General features: G+C 37.5%; 1 protein-coding gene across 1 annotated transcript; it reads left to right on the top strand.

Annotated features, from left to right (window-relative positions):
* The first annotated feature begins 10,403 nt into the window (after positions 1 to 10,403).
* slc7a11 (solute carrier family 7 member 11) lies at positions 10,404 to 25,267 on the top strand. Its single transcript, XM_084429796.1, has 12 exons — positions 10,404 to 10,781; positions 17,325 to 17,451; positions 17,965 to 18,080; positions 18,200 to 18,325; positions 19,236 to 19,335; positions 19,413 to 19,457; positions 19,570 to 19,693; positions 20,311 to 20,414; positions 21,456 to 21,552; positions 21,919 to 22,068; positions 23,635 to 23,812; positions 24,140 to 25,267. The coding sequence occupies exons 1-12, from the start codon at positions 10,496 to 10,498 to the stop codon at positions 24,193 to 24,195; spliced, it is 1,509 nt and encodes a 502-aa protein (XP_084285922.1). The 5' UTR covers positions 10,404 to 10,495; the 3' UTR covers positions 24,196 to 25,267.
* Positions 25,268 to 25,474: the final 207 nt, after the last annotated feature.

Raw genomic sequence — 25,474 nt, 5'->3', positions numbered from 1 at the left:
CGATCGCATGACATTGTGTTCGTAACACCGTTGGTTAAATTGTTATATCCTCTTAATCCAATTGTTATGACAGCTCCTAACTGAGCATATAATACTTAACATATTTTACCGTTACAACCATCTGTTACAACTATAGAATTAGCAGTAACTTACGTCTAGAAACTAGCGTAGGTCCTTTCAGCCGGAAGTTGAAGTCCCTCTCAGCCGGAAGTAAGATGACAAAACGAACGTAATGGCGTCACCCTTGTCGTGGAAAATAAGGTGAATAGGAGCCTTAAAAAAAAAAAAAAAAAAAAAAAAAAACTGACACCTTTCTGACCCAAAACTTTTGAACGGTAGTGTACACAACAACTATAATTGTTATATAAATGTATTAATAAAAACATATAGGCCTGGTTTCATAGACAGGGCTTAGATTAAGTCAGGATTAGGCCATAGTTCAGTTAGGACATTTAGTAGCTTTAATAAACGTGCCTTAGAAAAAAACATTAAAAAAAAGAAACATAAAAAAAAAAAGAAACACATTACTGGTGTGCATCTTGAGACCAAACAATGGCACTGACATTTTAAGATATGTTAGTGCAAGTTGCTTTCAGTTAAAACAGATCAAACATGCATTATAGTCTGGTTCTAGGCTGAAGTCCAGTCTGTGAAACCAGGGGATAAAGTTATAAATGTTTTATTTTATTTGAACAAAACTTTGTTTTGAATATGCATCTTTAATTACACATAACCACACAAATGGCCAGTCAGTAAATAGATACAGTAACGTATATGCACATCAAAGTGGTTCCCAGTTCATTTTGAATCGCACAAAATTGAAAAATGATCTGAACAACTTACTGACTGACCGTCTCATTAAATAGAACCAGTTCATAGGATCAGACATCATGGTTCGCACTGTGTTCGTTGAGTGCAGTGAGTGCTCATCGAAAAGGCAAATGGACACACAAACAGGTGTTCCTGATTGACTAAATGGTAAATTGTTTCAAAAGTTTATTTTTTGTCGCATTTGTGACCACTTCAGAAGTAGCCAGGAGCTCTGAAATTTTGGTGAATCATATTGGCAAACTGCTTCACAGCGACAACTTTGACAAAGTTACTGAACTCCATTCTTGTTGGAATGGACCCGTGAGTGTTCCTGATCATTAAGTTTGGTTAATTTAGTTTGGTCATAGCTTCTGGTAGAATGGATGAGAGAAAAAGCAAAGTGCTAACTTTCCCACAGACTTCCCTTAGGCCTCACTGCTCAAGCTGAAAACACAGCCTGACATTCAGCACACACACACACACACACACACACACACACACACACACACACACACACACACACACACACACACACACACACACACACACACACACACACACACACACACACACACACACACACACACACACACACACACACACACACACACACACACACACACAGAAAGAGAGAAAGAAAGATTAAAGGAAGTTTGGAAACATGCCTGGGGCTTGCTTTATATAGGGAGATTTCACTGTTCTGGGGGATAGGATGGGTTTGATCCCTCACTTATTTCTCCCTCTCATTTCTGAATGATTCTACAGAGAGACAACCACTTAACCTCCTCGCTTCTTTCCTGAAGCCAGCCTGAAGTACACAATCCCTAACAGATAAAGGACAACTTAAAATATGGACTATATCTTCTGGCTTACTTTTCTTAGGAGGTTAGGATGGCTTTGCTGCACTAATACTTGTAAATACTCAATAAAGAAGCTTGAATGGATGGAGAGAAGGAGTTTAAAGAGAAAGCTCACCCAACATTTTTTTTTATTCTGTCATTATTTAGGCTGTTATGCATCAAAATGTCAAAAAACACCTACAAAAAGATCATAAGAGGTCCAAACCACATCTGCACAGTCACCACATCTTGTTCAATCATACAATTGACCTATGGCTAAGTCACGCCCCCAAACGCGATGAGCCAATCACAGTGCGCATAGCTAACCCAATACACTCGGACATTCTCTGCTTCCACGTCCATTGAAATGCATTGCAGTTAGTCAGTTTTCATTCGTTTTTATCTGTTTTTTCTTGTCATTTTAAGTTTAAAATGGTCAAACGGTGTGCATGGGGTACATTCAACTCCAACACTAGGTATCCTGAGAGGCTGTGCGACGGTGTGTATTTTTTACCCTTTCCCAAGCCACATCTCAACCGAGATAAGTGTCTGCTCTGGATTAAGTTGTGCGGTAACTTAGACCACAACACCACCTAAACGTGGATAAATTAAACAAGGATGTCTACATCTGTTCTAAGGTAAGTCAACAACGTATTTGAACGTTATCTTTAACATCTCTAAAGTAACGTTAGCCTAGCTTCTAGCTGCATTGCAGTTTGACAAGAGTAGCCTACAGTTTGACAAAAGCACATTGTTGTGTTTTACACAAATATAAGTAGGCTAAACACTTTGCAGTTTTAATGATGTCCTGTATGAACAAAATGGAGTATGTTTATATGTTTCCACTGTTCGATCGCGATCGCGCCCGCGCCTCTCTCTCTCTGACACACACACACGCACTCATTCCAGCATTGCAATCTTGACATCGCAGCCTGTTCATTATGCTGCGTTCACACCAAACGCGAATAGAGCGTCAAATTCGCGCGTATAAAGCGAAATAGCACCAAACTATAACGTTTACACACTGACCTGTAACTTTAAATCTTTGTCTGGAGCTGAAGCATTTCATCGACCTTCTCAAAATAAAATGATTAATATAACCCTCCAATGCATAGTTAAGGCCCTTTTGGTGACTTTGAGATGATATATAATCTTTCTGTCTCCAAAAATCATCAATTGCCTCCTGTGAAATGTCTCCAACTGTGACAGCTGCCATAGCGCCTGTTACCGAATGTGAGTGGAGGGGGCGTGGCTTAGCCATAGGTCAATTGCTTTGTGTGATGAACAGACAGAAACCCCCACTCCCCCAAATTAAAGTTGATAATAAGGCTGCCAAAATTAACACAGTATTTTAAATATTTCAGTTTAACAAGTTAAAAATATTTGCAATTAACTCAGCATCCGTTATTTTGTCATCCTTTGGCTAGCGTTGCATTATATAATCATGCTATTATTCATGCAAATGCTAGCACAGAAAGCCTCTTCAAACAGTGTGCAAGTACAGCAATGAGTTCTCTTTCGCGCTTGAACGGACAAAAACACACAAAACTATGCCAAAATGCCCGTTTTGTCAAGCACCCTCATAAGTCTTACATGATCGTAAAGAGTTGTGAGAAAATGGGATGCGCGTCAGATCCGTGTCATGTGCGGCAGGTCTTAAAGTGACAGCAGCATAATAAACCTGATGCTGTCTATCATTACGTCTAATCAAAGAACAAAAGAAAAATAGAAAATCACTCACTGCTCTTGACTCAAATCCTATCCTACCTATTAGACCTACCTTCAAATCTTAAAGCACTGTTTACAAGGTTACATGGGTCAAAAACAACACAAACAATAACTTTTTTGTGCATTTTGTGCTCAAGTCGTCCTTGAGATGGAGGTTCACGTTGAATAACTTCCAATGTTTCATCATCAGACTCACGCTCGGATTAATATGGTAAAATCTACGCCATCGTTACTGTCTTTACAGTGTGTACATCGCTGAGGACTGAGGAAACCTCCGAAGCTGAAGTTCAGTTATGGTAATGGGAGTTTAATTTGTAAGCAGTAAGCAGTAGACCAATCGTAACAAACTGGTTTTATGTAATAGGTTTATGTGAAGATTGTTTTAAGTTCACTTGAATAAAAAGTTGTTATATATTTTTTGGATCACAGTGGTATTGATCATATCTGGCGTACATTGGAGAAAGATCTCAGTAATGAATATATTGCTGATGACTGGGTAGATGCAGTTAAATCGATCAGAAGAATATTTACTTCCAATAGACTGATCGAAACGCAATACAAAATATTACTGAGAATCTATATTACCTCACGCATTCTGAATAAGATGAATAGTAATCACTCTCTAGTCTCCATTATGTAATAAATGTGAAATTGGTACCTTCATGCATTGTTTTCGGTATTGTCCAGCCATTACAAAGTTCTGGGATGGGGTGGCATGAAGATGGGTGATATTTTTAACATAACATTTGATAAGGACCCTGGGTTCTTCTTACTTACAAACAAGAGGCATCGCTTTATCTGCTAACCGGTTTCTACTCTTGATATGGAACATGTTAGGCTGAGAATTTGTTTTTCTTTATCCTGGGCTTTGGAAAACATGTTTTTTGCTCTTTATATTTTAGGCCTTAAAGTGAATAGCAGACTACTGAACCACTGTAGAGGTAATGTTTGGCTCAGGGTTGACTGATTTAATATTATTGTATTATTATTGTGTTTCTGTTTCCATTAAAATAATAATAATACAAAAAAAAACATTGACAAATTGGACATCACTGCTTGTCTCAAATACGACAAAGACTGCTGCATGTCAAGATTTTCAATGAATAACGATTTAAAGATGTAAGTTTCTAATCTTAGTTTCCTGACCTATATGACTTTCTTTCTTCTGTAGAACATACATTTTGAGGAATGTCTCAGTGGAAGTCATTGATAACCAGAACTCTTCTGTTACTAACATTCTCCAAAATATCTTATTTTGTGTTCATAAGAACATGAGAGACACGCGTGTAAGTAAATAATGACAGAATTTTCATTTTTGGGTGATCCATCCCTTTAAATTACAGTATGTTCCTCACACAAATCCATATACAAAGTGGAGTAAGACTCCTTTAGTCTGCTCTTATTTCCTCTGTTGACTCGTTTTGTCCCATGATGATCTCTCCTCCCCCTCATCATATTATAGTTTATTGGACTGCGCAGGAGAGATGTTTCTTGGGAATATTGTTTTTGCTTCCCTCTTTCCAGCATGGCAAACAAGTGCAAAGACCGACAGAGGGCATGTTTTTGTGGTCAGTTGTTTAAAATTGGTCTGTGAATGTACACTCTTAAAAAAAAGGGTTCCTCGAGGTTCTATATAGAACCCTGGGGTTCAGTACTTGGCCAATAGAACCTTTTACCAAAAAAATGGTTCTATGTAGAACCCTTGCATAGCAAAGAACCTTTTTTTATTAAAATGGTTCTATAATTCATGTTTTATGACTGAAGTGTAAACTAAAGATTACACAACACATTCACAAAGCTTTTTGAGTCAAGACCCATGAGAATGACTGCTGTAGTCAAAAACAAGAGTAAACAAATATTAATATGAGCTGTACATTAGCATGAAACTTATATTTCCTAATATATTAGTTAAACTTTTTGACAAATCATTTTGTGAAGAAAAAAATAAACTAACCAGGAGTTTTCTTTATTTTGTATACCATATTGTGATGGTTTTAATCTATCGAAGGGAACATTAAAAACAAATAATCGTAAAAATGCTCCCTGGTGGCGTACATGCGTCGCGTTCTGGATTGTTTATATTTTCTTGTTTAATAACAACTCGTTTAATAATAAAGAACCCTTAAATAGTTCTATTTAGAACCATCTAACTTGGATTCAAAGAACCATTTGGGGTTCTTTTTATGGAACCCTTTTAAATGGTTCTATATAGAACCATTTTGGAGTTCCATATATGAAGCGGGTGATAGAACCATTTCTGGTTCTAAATAGAACCATTTCTTTTAAGAGTGTATACGATATATTTGTTTACTTTCATGGTGTCCTTTCACAGTTTATCTCTCACTCTCAACAACTATACTTTGTGTACGACAGTGTATCACAACTTTTCTTTGAGCTGCAAGAAGACCTTGGGGCTTGGATAGATCTATGCCACATGGCAAGGGGAGGCAATCTAGTTAAAGGTACAATATGCAAGAATTTTGCATTAAAATATCCCATAATCTCAAGGCCAGTGTTATATATTTTGTTAAGTTGATTACTTTCAATATCCCAAATGTTTCCAACTATTTTTAAATCGTGAGAAAATTGCGATTTTAACCAAGGAAACGGGGCGTTAGAGCAGGGGGGAGCTGGGAGCAGGGTTCCTGCAGGTTTCAGTTAGTCAAATTTAAGACCTTTTTAAGACATTTTAAGACCATAAAGATTGAAATTTAAGACCTACACGACGCATTGCCAAAAAAATATTCAAATCAAAGAATTCATTTTATTTCAATGAATTCAGTAATTGAAAAAGCATTAACTTAATTTACAGATAAAGCAATCACATTAGTAACCTTCCAGACCCAACAACGTGTGTCAGAGAAAAGAACAGAATCAGATATAATTTTTTTATAGAAAATTGTACTTTGCATATTATAGGCCTACTGTAAAAAACACATAATTAATTGATTTTAGTTGATCATAACTAGAGATGAAATGGCATGAACATTTCATTTAATTATTATAGTGCCAAAAATGACCACTGTTATCACAGAATCCTGTTCAAAAAGTACTAATACTACACAATGAAATCAATTCACCAAGTTTTATGTCGAAAAACAGCAAATAACAAATAAAATTAGCATCAATACACACTAACATAAACATTAAAATAATATGATTAAAAATGATAGCCAGATTTTAAAAGTGTCTTGCAACATGTTATATACTAACATGTACAAGTTCAAAAAAGTTTGTAAAGTTGACAAAAAAGGTTTTTATAAAAAGATAAACCTCACATATTTCAGACTTTAATTTATCTTTTTTGACTCATTCTTTTTATAAAAAATGATTTACTGACATTTACAATCCAGTTTAGCTTATCTTTTATTATTAATAGTAAAATTCGGTCCGATTTTCCTGTGGCGTCTGTCGTTGCTATGCAACCATGCACTGCGCTCTCCACAATGACAAAAAAGTTTTAGTGGCTAATGGATTTCCACCACCGAAAAACACTTGCTGTAGCTCTGTTACAAGATTTATTTACGGAGAAGAGAAAAACACCCGTAGTGTTTGGGTGCACCCGCATCCTCATGTCTTTTTTCATGTTGCTGCGCCTGGAAAAAAACGAGTGCGTCGCTTTATAAGCGTGCTTACCGCGCGCCTACATTTGAATGAACTTGAGCGCGAAAAAGACGCGATATGTGAACTGCCTCTTGGCGAGCGACTTCGATACTTTTTTGCTACTTTGTAATAACTTTCTGCGGCCAGCGTTTCTGGAAATGAACGAGGATAAAATCTTTTTTAAGACCTGACTAAATGAAATTTAAGACCGCGGATGAAAATCGGGCTGTTTTTAAGACGTTTTAAGGCCTTAAATTTAAAGTTCAGAATTTAAGACTTTTTAAGACTTTTTAAGACTTTTTAAGACTTTTTAAGACTTTTTAAGACTTTTTAAGACCCCGCGGTCTGGGGAGTCGCCAGTCAATTGCGTCATATCCGCGTTACCCTCGGTTTCCGCTCGTACTGCGTGGAGTCCTGGACAAATGCGGAAGTTGTAGTAGTAGCGTCTATCAAGCAACAAACGTTAGCTTATTTTGTGCAGTTGTTATGGAACACAATTAGGGCCAATCCCAATTCTACCCCTTACCCCTTCACTTTCCCCTTCCCCTCTGTTTTGCGTGTGCACGTGAAGGGGTAAGGTAAGGGGAAGGGCCAGATAGCCCTTGAAACGAAGATTTTTCGGGACCACACTTCAAACGAAGGGGTATGAGAAATGTACCTGCATACACCGGCTACAGAGGCAACATGACTGCCAATAATCATTTTCTTTGTCACATTCAATCTTGTGTTCATATTTACGGTCATGTTCTTCAAAGAAACGGTTGCAAAAAAATCGTTAAAGTTCGTTAACAATATGACGCGTGTAAAAAGCAAAAGTTTGAAGCGAAGTGGACGCGCGAATGAGGCGAATTCGCGTCCACCGCGCCACACTAAAGGCCTCATTCGCGTTTGGTGTGAACGCAGCTTTAGGCGTCGAAGATATCGTCATCTCAGTTGTTTTCTGCAAACTTCACAAGAAAAATACAAAAAATAGCTGTAACTCACGCAAGACTACAGCTGACGACGGCATCTTGGAAGTTTGTGATAAACATTGGCGCATCTCCTGTGATGTAGGCGCTAGCGACGATGTATAATGACATGTAACGGTGTAGTAGTGGTGTCCCATTTCTTAGGGGAATATTTTCACTCCTACACCTTGACACTCTGTTTCAAGGGGCAAGGGTTAGGGGTAGGCGAAGGGGTATAAAATAGAATTGGGATTGGGCCTTACTCTTTACCGATTGCAGCTGGTTCTGTCAACAAAGCATGCTTAATTTTATATTTTCCAAATGTAGCATTCGATAATAGTTATGTTTATGTAAGGGAAGTATATATTGCTTTAGATTTGTGTTTAGTTTATTGACATTGTTTATCACGTCTGGTGTTTATGGCCATGTAAATAAATATAGCATGTGTTATATATAAAGATTAATCAGTATTTTGGCAAATGATGTGGGTATGTTCGAATGTACTTTTACAACAATTGTTTAGAACACGTAAAACTGCTCAGCGTTATCACAACAATGAATTCGACACATACAGTGACATCTGATAACCAATTTAGTATTAAACCTTACTTTTCTTGTGGTTAATTCATTTTAATGAAATAAAAGTGTGATGAGGTCCAAGAGTCAGGAAGGAAGAAGACAGGGATCGGCGTGACTGGGACTCGTACTTTATTAAAATAAAGCAAAACAAACAAAAGTCGTGCACAACGCGCATTCACCGTGGCAACCGCGGCGGCACAAAACAGTTAAAAAATGAGAGCTTGGATCCACCAGTTTTCTTTCTCTGCGTCCAATTTTCTCTTCAGTCTCTCTCTCGTTCCAGCGCGCGGCTTAAAAGCGGTCTCTCCACGCGGATCACAGCAATAAGACACAGGTGTTCGTCATTTGCACTTGACCTACTTGCTCGTCTCTTCTCTCTCCCATTACAGACCGCGCTGAACCACGCCCCCCTCGCCACAAAAAGCATGTCATTATAAAAAAAGAACTTAGCCTCATCCATTTTTCGATTCCCGTCTGACTGATTTACATCCACGGTGGAGTTTAAAACGACAGTTCCCATCATTCCACGCTCCTTCACATCGTCATCAAGCTACGCCATTGTTGTTGTTTGGAATGTAGCGCCCTCTAGCAGCAAAAAATTCTTGCATATTGTAGCTTTAATTTTGATCTTTTGGAAAAAACAAAAAAATCTACACACACACACACTAAAGACTCCAGTAATTGCTGCTAATCCTTGTTATCACAGTTTAAAGTATATTTAAATAAAAAAATGGGTAATGAAATAATAGTTCACAATATATCTGTGTTTACTGTATTTTTGATCAAATAAGTGCAATATTGGTGAGCATAATAATTTTTTTCCAGAATACAATTACCGGTTTTATTCTACAATTTACATGAATTATTTTTGTATTATTTTAAACAACTTTAAAAGTTCTTTGTAAAACATAAAAGGTTCTGCTGCATCATCAAGTTTTTATTTTTTAAAGAGTGAAACATTTCTCACAAAAGAAAGTAACATTACAGATAATTAATTACAAAAGTGAAGCCACAACTATTGTAATTTTTGCACAGTCATTATGATTCAAATGAGTTGATGGATTCACAACACTGAATCTATTGAGTGTCAAGGCTGATCTGATGTAATGTTACATCAGCCTCCCACCGTCTTCATTCTTATTTACAGAACACTGTATCAGGCTTGACTGAAATTGCTTTGTCTGAAAGCACACACACACACACACACACACACACACACGCACGCACACACAGACACACACACACACACACACACGCACGCACGCACACGCACGCGCGCGCACACACACACACACACACACACACACACTTACCTCCACCCCCTTTCTCTTTCTCTCTCTCTCTCTCTCTTACACAAACACATACAGTAACTACAGTAACACGTGGTTTGTCCTACATTCAGCTTCATTACCAACATTAAGTATGACAAAAAGATCACACAGTCAGTCCACAATCCCAGAAACAGGAGTTTGTTATCAGTCTATTAGTCTGCTCACTTGCTAATCAGAACACGTCTATAACAAGTGCAGTGAAACAAGGGCCTTTGAAAGAACTAGAGAAAACAGCAAGTGTTTAAAGTGAGCGCCAGATGCCTTTGTATGATCTGCATGTCACACGAGGAAATGTGAGAATCGGATACTACTGCTAAAGCGTCATGAATCTGGGCTACACTAACCACAACAAGAAACACCCTCTTTACTCACATAATATGTAGTAAATTACAGGATAATATGAACAAAGGAATACAAAGAGTAAATGAGAGAAAAGGGGAGTGTTTGAGACACTAAAAAGGCAGATGAGAGAGAGAAAAAGAGGAGGGAGAAGCCACTTTACATTGCATTTGTTTAGACTTGTCACAGCGTATCAGAAGTTTGCTTTACTTTGAGAACACCTTCTGCTCAGGCCTCTCATGTGCTACTGGCAAGGGGAGGCACACTACACTGTGAGTGAGAGAGTCAGTGTGTGTGTGTTTGTGAGTGAGTGAACAAGATGCCCAGAAGGACTGTGTCAGTTCCCTATCCCAACGGGGATCCGACTCCAAGTAATTTTGGAGAGAAAGACCATCTCGAATCAAATGGAGCCCCCCACGCCGGAGCCCCCAAGGAGAAGGTGGAACTGGGGAAGAAGGTGACCCTGCTCCGAGGAATCTCTATCATCATTGGGACGATCATTGGAGCGGGAATATTCATCTCTCCGAAGGGAGTTCTGAAGAACTCTGGCAGTGTGGGAATGTCACTGGTGGTGTGGATTGCCTGTGGGATTCTCTCTCTTTTCGGTGAGTGTCACACATAACATAGCTGAACATATGCAAACATGAGTGTGTTAACATGTGCATATGCTCTCACACATGGGCTCACATTCGCATTATCTTTTTCCACACACATTATTCAGTTTTAACAAATGACCTAAATATCTCACCCACTCACCTGGTACAGATTTCTTAGTTCTTAGTTCCTGATGTAATCAACAGTTGGATTTTAATTAGATTCTGATGAAATGTACAGACACTTGCTTAACCGTTTGTTTGCGATTTTGAAATTGTGTCTAACAGCACCACTGATGTCACAACCATTCATGATGACACACCACTTTACTCACTGAAAGGAAATGAGTGTTGTTAAAAGGATTGATGACTCCAAAATGAAAATTCTGTCATTTACTTTACTCTCATGACATTTCAAACAGGAGACATTTAGCAGGTTTCAGCTGTTCTCGGTTACACTTTTTAAGGTGTCATTGTTACAGTGTAATTATATATTTAAGTGTAACATTAATTAACTACATGTACTTACTATAGAGTTAGGGTAGGATTAGGATTTGTCAGTTGCATGTAATATGCATAATTATTACTATGGTAAGTACATGTAACATATTTAACAGGGACACTGTAAAATAAAGTGTTACCCTGTTCTCTTCCACACCAATGAAAGTGGATTGGGACAAGGGGCTGTCCAAAATGACAAAAAGGCACCATAAAAGCAAGTTTCCTGATAGCATTTGTTAGCTTTGTGTGAAGAACAGAGTGAAACTTAAGACAGTATTTACAAAAGTCTTTTGTATTCTACAGCAAGAAAAAGAAAGTCACACAGGTTTTAAAGACATGAGGGTGAACATTGTAAATGATGGCAGAGTTCTATTTTTTTGGGTGAACTAAGGTTCATGTTGTCTGTGCACTCTCACACCTGCTTACTGTCATTTATTTTATTATAAGAGTACTGCTAAAAAGGAGAACTGGATGATTGTAATCACATTTGAAAATGTGTCCTATTTGAAAATTTGGCACTATGGATAAAGCTGCATTTATTCAAATAGTAGATGGAAAGCATTGTCTTGCTTAAGTTGCTCATTGTGTACATTGCAAAAAATATTTAGATAGCCTAAGTTAGGCAGCTCTGAGTCAGATAAAAAAAAAAAAAAAAAAAACATTACTCAGAATCATGAGGTGTGAGCTACTAGAATATGCATTATATTACATCAAACTAAAAAGTAGCCTATTCTTTAAATTAATCATTAAATATTTGGTAACACTTTACAATAAGGTTCAATTTGTCAACACAAGGATTTCCCAAAAAAATTTGTTAGGCCTAAAATATTAACTTGAAATACCCCCTGAAATTTAAATTTAAAGACCCCCTATGGTGAAAATCAAGTTTTTAATGTTGTTTAGCCTATATGTATATGTGGTGTTTTTAATACGCTTTAAGACAAACCATGTGCAAATACATAAGTCAACACCATTGCTGAGTATTTTCTCCTAAAAAAAAAGAAAGTCTCAAAAATGCAGTTTGAAATCATGGGCGTTTCTTACATCAGAAACTACCCTGTAACCAATCATGTCAACGTGCGGGCAAGGCTTTAGCATATCATTAACTATGACCGCTCTGACGCAGGGGAGTCTAAAGTGAAGCCAGGTTCTCCCGTATATTTTTCTGTTGATATGAAAAATCATGTACATTTAGTAATATAGCAGGTGAATTATGTATATGATGTATGTAATGATGTTATGATGAACTTATATGCCTTTCTCCACTGACGTTCTAAGTTGTTCAAAGCATGTATACTGATCTTTAGAAGGCAGACTGAGATGGTGAACAGGACGAACACGGTTTGTGTTGCATTAGCAACACATTTTTAGCTGTTTGATAGTCAAGCAAAAGGCTAATCATATTAATTACAGCTATGTGTCCGACGTTGTAAAGCGCGATGACATTGTGCGATAATATTGTTCTACGGCTAGGCTACTAATGCCTGGTTCAGATTACACGATTTTAGCCCGATTTTGGGACGATCCCTTTGACGTAGAGTGTCGTGGGGATTCGCAAATGACAACGGGCGTCGGGACGCAAGATTCGATCGTTTCATCTCGTATAGTGTGTCATAGTGGGCGACAACCTACGTCGCGTCTGCTATGCTTCATGACATCACGACAGAAAGACTAGCATGTTTAATTTTTTAACGGTCCTCCACGACGACGGAGTGCGAGACCGCGAGTGAGTGAGTGAGAGTCTGTGTTCTGGAGTGAGTGAGTGAGCGAGTGTGTGTGTGACTGTGTGTGTGTGTGTGAGAGAGAGAGAGTGCGTGTATGTGAGTGAGTGTGTATGTGCAAGTGAGTGTGTGTGTGTGTGTGTGTGTGTGTGCGAGTGTGTGAGTGTATATGTGCGAGTGAGTGAGCGTGTGTGTGTGAGTGAGTGAGTGCGTGTGCGAGTGAAGTGTGTGAGAGGGCTCGCGATGACTGGTCGGGAAACAACGTGTAGTCTGACATGTTTCTTGTCCAGGACATGACAAGATTTTTAGGAGTCAAAATCGTGTAATCTGACACAGTGACTATCATAACAGACAAAAAAATCGTGTAATCTGAACCAGGCATAAACAAAGCAAGGGTATAGAGTAACATTCAAACTGTTTTAAGGTACAATACTTTTTTTGTTTTTTTTTTTACAGGAAAAAACTTTTAAAATGTCATTTTGGTGATTAAAGATGAGTTTTATAAGGAATAAAATGATTGACTACAGGATGACTTTAACAACACATGTTCACAGTTCTCAGATGTTGGTTAATGGTTGACTGACATGCAGATAAACAAAATATTTGATCTTTTGGTAACACTTTAAAATTCACACGCGATCACTAAACAGCGCAGCAAGATCCAGTGAGAAGCATTCGAATTTTGCGCAGATGTCTCTGATACAAACATATCACTAGTTAAAAGCCAGATGAAACCAGCGCTAACAGCGCTGTGTGTGTGTATGCATTCTCAGCAACACTGACACTGAAAACAAGAGAAACACTGCGAAAATAATCCAGTTAGCATACTTTTACATACATTTACCATAGATTTACAGTAGTAACACTACTGTAAACATGGTATTATGGCAGAAACATGGCACCCCCCCCCCCCCCCCCCCCCCCCCCCCCCCCAAAAAACAAAAAACTCCCGGGCTATATGAAGGACTGAGAATAACAGGGTCTTTATTAAAATATATATACACAAAGTAGTAAAACACTGAAATACAGCACTCAATCACCTTAACTACTACTAATAATAACACAGAAAAACATGACTTGAGTCATGAAAATCCCTAAATAAACATCAATATCCCTATCAATATCCTATCAAGACAAGTCACTGATAGTTATAAAGATTGCAAAACGTCAGAGATGACAGGTTTATGATATACAACTTTGTAAACAGTATACAAAATGTATTAACAATATGTTAAATGTCACCAAAATACACATGAGAAAAAGAGTTACTCATATTATTGTTTATTGTTTTTTTACATTTAAATTTTTTTTTTTTAAGAAATAATCTGGATTGAATTGACAGATGGGGAAAAACTCGCTTCTAATAAAAAATAAAAAAAATAAAAAAAAGCTTACATTTCGGGAAAAAATACAATCCTTTTTTAACCTTTTGGCTTCCCGTACAATCAGTTGTGCTTCTTGCTCATATTCAGTTCTGATGGTACGTATGGTAACTGGGCAACTACGCATGATTTGTAGTATGATTGCGTAAAGGGAACAGGAATTCCGGTAGGGAACAGAATCGACTGCTACACCGGTCGCGTGCAGCGCTGCAGCCACGTAAACAGAGTTTGCCCTTCCCCTACTGACTTTCACTTTTGGTGCCCGAATGGAAGTGAATGAGGCTTTGCGAATTTTTTTTTAAAATCTAGGCCTACGTGAAATTCTGCATCCATTGTACGATTTATTTATTTATTCACCCCCCCAGCAACCCCCCTGTGCACGTCCCTGCGTACCATAGTACTGAGACAGCTCTCATTAGAGTTACAAATTATTTGCTCTTATCATCCGATCGTGGTTGTATCTCGCTATTAGTGTTACTCGATCTTAGTGCTGCATTTGACACTATTGACCACAACATTCTTTTAAATAGACTCGAAAATTATGTTGGCATTAGTGGAATTGCATTAGCATGGTTTAAAATCATACTTATCTGACCGTTATCAGTTTGTAGCAGTAAATGAAGAGATGTTACAATAATCTAGCCTTGATGTCATGAACGCATGAAGTAATTGTTCTATTGCGATCTCTAAATTCCGGCCAGTTGATAATACCTAGAATATCAAAATCGACTGCTGGCGGTAGATCCTTTTCCTATTTAGCACCAAAACTTTGGAACAGTCTTCCTAACATTGTCCGGGAAGCAGACACACTCTGTCAGTTCAAAGCTAGACTAAAAAGACATCTCTTTGACCTAGCATACACATAACACATTATAGTTCATAATTCAATGTTAGGCTGTATAGATTAGGTCAGCCGGAACCAGGAACACTTCCCATAAATCCTGATGTACTCGTTACATCATAAGAAGAATGGCGTCTACGCTAATATTAGTCTCTCTGTTTATCCCGAGGTTTACCGCAGTCTGCCGGATCCAGGTCGTATCCAGATCTGATGAAGGACCTGCGCCTGGACGCGACGACAACGCAGTCCTGAAGTGTCAACTAGTCTCTCCCCTGTGAAGGCCTCCCTCCCCTCCCTTTACCTCTCTACAGATAAAGCGTTGTCGGGATAAATCCGGTTCGCGTGGCTACACGGAAGCGATACAATTCTGTATTATAAATTTTAAGGCCAGACAAGTAGTTTGTTGAGGGTTGGTTTGTAGGGAAGGACTACACGCCTGCGCATATATATTCAAATGCGCATACCTATAGATTGAACTCGAAATATGCATGTGCACGCCATCAGCGTTCTCACAGGTTCGCATTTTTAAAGTTTGCACAGAGAGAACTTAAGAGTTTTCTGTTAAAACGGTGTCGTGTTAGCGGCCCCTAAGTCAATAACTAATGATCGTTGCGACGGAAGTGAATCAATCAAAACTAACTTTAGCTGGACAATAACTTTATTCTAGAGCTGCTATAAAGCCAAAACAATCTCTGTTACTTTCATTTCCTTTTATCACTGTAAAGCCGCTTTGGAACAATCTACATTGTTAAAAGCGCTATATAAATGAAGATGACTTGACTAAATTTTACGCTTTAAAAATTAGGTTGTTAAAAATGTACAAATGTTACTGTTTGTGTTAGTGAAAATAAGTTTACATCTGCGTCCAAAACTCAAGCTACTGTCACATGTGCATTTTCAAGAGACCAAACATGCAGCCTAATATTATTAATATATATAATGAAGAAATACAGCCCGACAGTAGTGTACACAACATTGAATCTGGCCCACTTTAAAAATGATGTTACAGCCCTGGATTTGGGGATGTAGAATATGGTCATGCAGAATAAGGCATTATTATGTGTTTTATAAGTACTAATAAACAGCCAACAACCTAGAAATATGCATGCTAATAAACAACTAGTAAATAGTGAGAATTAGACTATAGACTTGGACTATATTGTATTGTATATTGTAACTATAAAGGTATACCCATTTTTAAGTAAGTGTTTTATATTGATTGTTTTTATTTTAAAATATATATATATATTTTTTTTTATTACATAATTTCATGATTTAACTAATTGGCTTTTCATCAACTCAAGAACCGAAATGTTTCTTGAACTCCACTATAAGTTCCGATATAAACGCTATTTTGAACAGTATTTCATTACATTAAAAAGAAGTTCAGGTTTTACTGATATTCGGCAAGCAAGAATTTCAGGCTATGTGTGAAGAACCTGATCAGAGGGCCCCTCTAATGCCTAATGTGTGTGTCCGTGCACAATAGAGGCTGATATTGTCTTACGCCGCACTTTGATGGTGAGGAGAGCGTGGTCTGACACCATGGAGGTTGATGGCTTTGTGTATGTGTCGAAGAAGAATTAGTTTGTGTATAAGAAGAACATTGTTTGACAGTTTGTTTATTCATGTGTATGCCAGGAGTCATTTCACACTTGTCAGCTTTCTTTTGTGTGCTGCAGCCCACATGCTTTGAGTAAAAGCTGAGCTGCCCATTAAAAAAAAAAGTTGAAATCTACATTCTGATCTCTCCTGGTGGGCCTTGTATTTTAGAGCTCTCTTTACATTTACCTTTTGAAGCTCACAAGTCAAGGGCTGCGAGTGAAGAAGGGCTTTGATTTGAACAGAGTATTCATTAAAATGTTAAAATGCACAGAACTATAAAGAGCTTGTGTTGTGTAACTGCACTCTGAGAGAGAACAGATGGTCTTAATGAACTGACTTAACCATGTGCCATGAGGGTTGCTTTGCAGGTGTTGTGTAAATCGTGCCACCTTTCTGAATAGTTATGGCACTCGCTCTCCACGACTTGCCTTTGTCCAGCCACTGTTACCTAATTTTGCTCAAGTATAAAGTTATTCGCCTAGCTCTTCCTTTTTGTCCTTTTCAGGTGCTCTATCATATGCTGAGCTGGGTACCTGTATTAAAAAGTCTGGTGGCCATTACACGTACATTCTGGAGGCATTTGGTCCGCAAGTGGCTTTTGTGCGATTGTGGGCTGACATGATTGCCATAAGGTCAGTAAATCCTTATTCATCTTCTGTCTTCATTGACAGGTCTCTGGGGCACTGATAGAATAAACAAACAAAATCCCTTAAACGCCTCAAATAAACACAAGCAAACTCTGCCCGATTAAAGGTTCTCTCTCAATATTACTGCTGGGCTCCAGTAGGCATGGAATAAAAACCAGAGATAAAGTGCCTTATGACAATGAACAAGCCATTGTGGAGGCTCTCATGCAAAGGATCAAGGGCTGGATTCAGTCCAGGTTCATATGTAACAATCACAACACCGCCAAGAGTAACATCTGTAGATGTAGTTTGAAAGCAAACAAGCTTCACGTGAAGGAGAGCACAAAACATGTTCATGTACAAGTGAACTGGTTCACTGATTATAAAAAGACGTTCTATTACAATCATGATTTATCACATAGATTGTTCTACCTTACTTTGGAACAGTGTTTTATGAGAGATCACATGATGTCCAGCACAGTACACTGAATGCTCAGAGTTAATTTTCTCATCTTGAAGACCTGCAGGTTTTGCTGTGACCGCTCTGGCATTTGGCCGCTATATTTTAGAGCCCATCTTCATGCCATGTGGAGTTCCTGAGACTGCCATTAAATTGGCCACAGCAATCGGATTCAGTAGGCTTTTTGGCTAAGTATTTTGGCTGCTTGATTACAGTATGTATATACCATCTTTATGGCCTGGTTTATGTGTTCCATATACATTTTGAGATAATGTACATTCCTTTTCATCGCAGCCATGGCAATGTATCTAAACAGCATGAGTGTAAGCTGGACTGCCAGAATCCAGATCTTCCTCACGTTCAGCAAGCTGCTCGCATTCGCCATTATCATTGTTCCAGGATTATACCTACTCTTCAAAGGTATTTAGTTTATATTATGCTTCTGGCTTCTTGAATAAGAGTTAAATGCACGAAATGCAAATATATATATAATATATATAAATATGTATTGATGCTGATATATATATATATATATATATATATAAGAACAGCATTTATTTGAAATAAATCTTTTGTAAAATTATAAACATCTTTACCGACACTTCTGATCACTTAAAAAAAACATATCATACCGATATCTAAATATATATACAGTGCTATGCATAAGTTTAGACACCCATGCTAAAGTTGACTAAAAAGAGGAATAAAAAATCATCTTTTGTAAATTGAACTTAATGCCTTAATTAAAAAAAATTAGGAAAAATCCAACCTTTAAGGACACCAATTTTCTTTGTGAATGAATAATGTATCGTAAATAAATAAATGTTCTTCCTTAAAATACAGGGTGCATAAGTTTGGACACCCCTATGTTAAATTCCCATAGAGGCAGGCAGATTTTTATTTTTAAAGGCCAGTTACTTCATGGATCCAGGATACTATGCATCTTGATAAAGTTCCCTTGGCCTTTGGAATTAAAATAGCCCCACATCATCACATAGCCTTCACCATACCTAGAGATTGGCATGGTTTTATTTCAGTTAGCCTAATAGCTGGTTTGATTTGCATTGAGAGATGATCTTATGGACAGTACTCCATGCCAGTCTCTAGGTATGGTGAAGGCTATGTGATGATGTGGGGCTATTTTAATTTCACACTCCCATGTTGCCCACGCCTAAATCTGCCACTGACGACCACTGATTTTGATTAATAATAAAAATTAAGGTCCATCAACAGAAATAGGTTTGGCTCAGGGAAAACTAAATTTACAGAGAACATCAGTCTGTCTAAGCTTATCACAATGCTAATCATTTACCACTGGTTACATCTGCAGGGGAGACCAAACACTTTGAGAATGCATTTAAGGTCAACACAGTAGACTTATCAGGACTTCCTCTGGCCTTCTACTCAGGAATGTACGCCTATGCCGGCTGGTGAGTCCACCTTTTAATTCCACACAAATCCAATAATGCCGCATACAGTGTTTGAATACATTTTTGGCCTCTTACAGGTTTTACTTGAATTTTGTGACTGAGGAGGTGGAGAATCCTGAGAGGTTAGTGTTATAACAAATATGATTTCTGTATGGTTTGATGTTTAATTCAGCTGTTTCTAGCATGGCAAACCAAACGGCAGTGATGACTTAGGTGTTAATTTCCATTCCCCAGGACAGTGCCTCTTGCCATCTGCATCTCCATGGTGATAGTAATGATCTGTTACACACTGGTAAACGTGGCATATTACACCGTGATGTCAGCAGAAGAGCTGTTAGCCTCTAATGCCGTAGCTGTGGTGGGTCACTCCCTGTCTGCATCTACCTCAAAACTTCTTAATTTATTAACAAATTCCAATTAAATTCAACAAATTCAATTAACACAATCCAGGATTCATAGCAGCAGTAACTGGAACATTTAAGAAAGAGAGCCAGAATAGAAAAGGATACTAGTTTTATAAACGAGTTTAAGCAATTTGCAGTAGTGCCTGTAATAGTCAACACCTTCCTCCTCCCCAAAGTAAATGTGATTACATAAAGCCAGTGGCTCTAAATGCCTGTCTGTTTCTCAGCTGGAGTAATCATATATCTCTCACAAATAACTGACAGCAACAGAATCTGTGCGCAGAGGTCTCCTGCTAGGCTCTGAAATACTCTAAAAGCTTTCTCATCTCGTTAGACGTCTGTAATGCATTCATTTAGAGCCTGTTTCACTTTGCGTGTCCCTATACAAGCTCACTCTTATGGAAAATATAAAGCCTTTTTACTTCACTGATTATTCATAAACACAGACAAGTCTAAAAATTGAAGATCAATGTTGTTTTCCTATTTGTTTCACAAAATTAGTTCATCTTTCTCACTTCCATCCACTTTTCATCTCTTCCCTCTCTATCCATCTATCTGCCCTCCCCAACAGACTTTTGCAGAGAAGCTGATGGGAGACTTCTCAGTAGCAGTTCCCGTTTTTGTAGCTCTGTCTTGCTTTGGGTCCATGAATGGAAGCCTATTTGCCATCTCAAGGTGTGCATCTCAGTTTTGAGTCTCAGATTACCTGATTTTTACAAGGGTCAAACACAAGGTTAAAAACTAGGAAACAAGCTTAATTAATTTAGGAATATGACACAAATTCATACGAATTAGCCACCAATTCACCAAAATGTAAAATACTTTAAGGGATAGTTCACCCAAAAATGAATATTCTGTCATTAATTACTCACCCTTATGTCATTTCAAACCCGCAAGACATTCATTAATCTTCGGAACACATATGAAGATATTTTTGATGAAATCTGAGCGCTTTCTGTCCCTCCATTGGGAGCAACACAATTTACACATTATTCAATGGTTTAACCTCAATTTTATGAAGCGACGTGAGTGCTTTGTTTGCACAAAAAAAAAAAAAATTATTTACCGCTTTCTTTACAAATTTTTTTACCTGCAATCCAGTAGGGGCAGCACCACAACGCATGCGTGTTGTGTTGACTCAAGACCAGAAGTTGACGTGCTTTGGATAATATTATTTTGAAAATATAGGGGTAAATTATTTTGTTTGCGCAAACAAAGCACTTGCGTAGCTTCATAAAATTGAGGTTAAACCACTGGAGTCACATGGGTTACTTTAATGATGTCTTTCCTACCGTTTTGGACCTTGAATGTGTAAATTGCGTTGCTCTCATGGAGGGACTGAAAGCTCTCTGACTCCACCAAAAATATCTTAATTTGTGTTCCGAAGATGAAAAAAGGTCTTATGGGTTTGGAACAACATGAGGGTGAGTAATTAATGACAGAATTTTCATTTTTGGGTGAACTAACCCTTTAAGAATTGCCATGAGAGGGTGTTGAAAATTACACCAAGTATATGAATTTTATATTATTTTTCAAATGACCCAACAATTATTGGTCACACAGTTAATTGTTTTAGGCTTTGACACATTTTTAGTCTTTAGTTTCAAATCCTTTCAAATCCAAAGTTTCAAAATCAAAGAACATCGATTGTATGTCTTGGTTCGTATTTCTACAGTGGATGTTTTAAACGTTTTACATTTTGTTTCTCTTCCACAGAATGTTCTATGTCGCCTCTCGAGAAGGTCAGCTTCCTGAAGTTCTCTCTATGATTCACATACGCCGACACACGCCATTACCTGCTGTGATTGTCCTGGTGAGTCATAGACACACCATGTCCCACTCAACGGTCACCTGTACTGATACTCCTGTTCAGCTGAACAAAACCGTTTGCAGCTGTTTTGAAAGCTTCAAAATAAAAACATATTACTTATGAAACTGACTTTTGTATATGTTCCAAAAAAAAAAAAAAATATATATATATATACTAATAAAAAATACAAAATGTTACAAAAAAAAAAAATATATATATAATAATAATGTGTATATATATTTACGCTGTATATAAAATATTCAAAAGTACTATTAATATTATTAAAAACTGACATATGCATAAACATGAACTCGCAACAGTAATTTTCATGCATGCACGCCTTTCTAAAAGTGCTCGTCTTTCTTTCAGTATCCGATCACACTACTGATCCTCTTCCTAGGGGACATCTACAGCCTGCTGAACTTCATGAGCTTCCTACGCTGGTTCTTTATCGGGGTGGCAGTGGTCGGCCTCATCTACATGCGATTCACACGCCCTGATATGCCACGACCTTTTAAGGTGACCCTTTTTTTCTGTTCTGGCAGCCTGTTACCTCATGTCTAATGCATCTCTAATGCAAATTATTAGTTAAATATCAAGCGGTTAAGAAAATACGGTAGATTTAATTCTAAGGTGTAGGTTAGCAGAGGTGAGGCAAGAGTTGGAAAGCTATTGAGATCTCAGTTGGACTCTGTCACTTTGTTATGTTGTCCACTTAATCTTAAATTGCTTCAGGGGGCCTTTTTCTGGGATTGGTCAACTGGTAGTTACTAACTATAATAATCGAATATATTGTGAAATAACCATGAACAAAATCATATCAAAATCAAGACATTTTTTGATCCATGAGGAACCGTTCTCTTTTATGTCTTATATAAGTATTTTAATTTGTTGTGATGAAAAAGAATAGCTAAACAAACTAGAACAGGTTGGGTTGGGTATAAACATGAAATTTAAATTCATGATATGACTATGGATCCTTTTAGATAGGAAACTGAAGATTTAATAGATATCACTGACAGTGGTCAAAACATGTTGTTTAAAGTGTCCCTATTATGGTTTTTCAAATATTCCTTTCATGCAGTGTGTAATATAGGTGTTTGTGAATTTAAACGTTCTGCAAACTTCTAAAGTCGAAAGTACAAAATAAATATATTGTCTCCCAAAAGAAAGAATCGACTCAGAAACGCCTAAACGAGTCGTCTATAAATCGAATCCCACTGCGTTCCGGTTCTACGTCACTAGAAAATACATTTGCATAATGCCCGCCTATGTTGTACGTTGTCCGCTTGCAAAACACTTGCTCTGGAAAGATGGGTAGGTACCCAGTTTATTGGACCAGCTTGCTCCTCAGAATCACAACCTGCAAGTATGAATAATTATTGATGTATATATTTTCTACCGGGTGTTTAAAATACGTAATTTTGTGTTTTATATTTTATATTGTGTAAGTTTCCGGCTAACCGGCTTACTCATGTTATTACTGTCACACTGAACTAGTTCTACAAAATAGCTGTGGGCCAACTATTACCTAAAACTGTGTCTATTAATGCAGACTGACTGTCAAGCTTCTGACAAGCGCTGTAATCGGTAGACCAATCACATCAGACTGGGCCATCTGGCCAATCAGAGCAGAGCAGGCTCACGGAAAGGAGGGATTTAGAGAGACTGATTTATCCGACAAGTCATTTGAGAATCATTTAAAAATGTGGTGATGTACAATGTAATGAGAAAATGAAAGTGTTTTTTTTACCTTTGATGCATGTAAACCTGTTGTAGGAGACCTCCAAAACTAAATTAGAAACCAAACCCATTTGATTGTCTTCTGCAAAACACTATCTGTACAGGTCAAAATAAACAGGTGTACTCTTCAAAAAGGGAACAAAAGCACCATAAAAATTATGAAAGTGGCCTACTTACTATATTCCAAGTCTTCTAAAGTAATATGATTTGAGGAACAGGCTTACATTTATACAGTACAGACAGTCTCAACTGAAAAACACATGCAGTTTATTGCTCTTTCCAAACTCTATAGAACACCATACTTTTAATATCTCGTTATCGCTGTATTTTTCTCTTTCACAGGTCCCTATTATAATCCCTGCTGTTTTCTCCTTCACCTGTTTCTTCATGGTCTTCTTTTCCCTATATTCGGATCCAATTAATACTGGGATTGGCTTTGCCATCTCTCTCACTGGCATCCCTGCATACTACATATTCATCTACACCGAAAGAAAACCCAAATGGTTCCAGAAATTGTCAGGTCAGAGGTTACATAAATGCAAATGGCAAAAGGCAACAGTGTAAAACTTCTGATTCTGCTTGAAAGTCATTTTTTGTCTAGTTACTCATGAATGATTATTATAATGACTTTGCCATGCCAATTTTTTATTATATGACTGGTGTTAAACTCTTGGAAAGATATTTTCTGGAAATGAATAAAAAGAACCTTATTATGCACAAACAATGGAACATATGGAAATGTATTCCATATCATATCATCTAGATTAGAATATGGTCATTTCATAAAACATATGCTAATAATTAGTGAAGTTGGCTTATTAATGTTTGTTTCCCTTGTGTTTTTCAGACTCTGTGAACAGATCACTACAGATCATCCTACAGGTGGTTCCTGCAGAGCACTGACCTTTATCCTTTTTTTCTCTTTGCATGTATGTGTGGCTGTGTCTGTACAGTATCTGTAGTACTGTAGTTCTCAACTGGTGATGGGTCACGACCAAAGTCTGTTCTGATTGACAACAGGGAGAAAACAATTCTAAATCCAAATAATAAAATCAACTGAAGCAAAGCCAGTGGAGACCTATTTCAGTACATCCAAAAATGAGCAAAAACAATCTCTGAAATGTCTCTGCCTCAGTCCACCTGAGAAAGAGATACAACACTGTCATTTCAACATATTCATCTTCCAATGCTGTGAAGAACCTAACGTGACTGACATAAAGTCCATGCATATCACCTGTGGTGTTTTAGAACCGTGGCCACACATTCAATTTGCACTGCTATATCTTTATATACATCAGTGTCACAGACGCCATAAGTGATTCCACTCCATGAGGGGTGACTCAGACAGGGATTTGGACATAATGTTACACTCTCCTCAATGGCTGAGGTATTTGAAATTCTGTTATACTGACATGACTGTACATGTAAACACTGAATAATGGCTATCTTGTAGGGTTTTGTCTGACCAATAGGTTACTTAGGACATATCAGATACACTACAGCGATATTTCTGTATTACGCTACACTGGATAATCTGGTATTTTTATTGCCTATAGTGCTGTTTTATTGTACCATGCAGGAGAACTCCACGGTGCACTAATTTATGTTGATTATTGCTCCAGAATTGCCTTTTAACCGTTTGACAACTTAAATACCCAATTCAGCTTGAAAATGTATTGTATTTTTAATCAGTTTATTCCCAAATGAATTGCCAGTAATGATTTTGCACATTAACATTGTGTTTGAATACTGAATCATACACATATATCCTAGAAGGACACCTGTCTACTTGATTATGTCTGTGTTCAATTAAATCATGTTATACTATTATGACTGTTTTAGATAATTCTACATTGACTGGTATATTTTTGTACGCATATTTTGTAAAACTATAACAGTAGAAACAACTTTTGTAAAGCTACGAGCAAACTTTGTATGACCAATTCTACCACATTAAATAAATCTATTTCCCTTTACCTCTGCTAATTTTTCAGAAAATGTTTCCATGATGTTGTTATATACATATATATACACATACACATACTCTACATACACCATGCGTATGTACATGCAAAATTTATTCTGCATATTCACAATAGAGTTTAGGTGTAAAACTGCTCAATACATTGACATTGCAATTATAGATTAATTATAGATTACACTTCACTAAGCTTATGCAAGT

This window comes from Rutilus rutilus, assembly GCF_951802725.1.
Source record: "Rutilus rutilus genome assembly, chromosome: 14".
In the NCBI taxonomy this organism is placed as follows: domain Eukaryota; kingdom Metazoa; phylum Chordata; class Actinopteri; order Cypriniformes; family Leuciscidae; genus Rutilus; species Rutilus rutilus.
The sequence above is the reverse complement of the archived record's forward strand: the minus strand, read 5'-3'. Positions and strand labels throughout refer to the sequence as shown.

Coding starts and splice junctions, on each gene's coding strand:
- slc7a11 (XM_084429796.1), top strand. CDS start 10,496: ATGCCCAGAAGGACTGTGTCAGTTCCCTATCCCAACGGGGATCCGACT. Junction 10,782..17,324: donor TGGGATTCTCTCTCTTTTCG/GTGAGTGTCACA, acceptor TGTCCTTTTCAG/GTGCTCTATCATATGCTGAG. Junction 18,326..19,235: donor ATTATACCTACTCTTCAAAG/GTATTTAGTTTA, acceptor TTACATCTGCAG/GGGAGACCAAACACTTTGAG.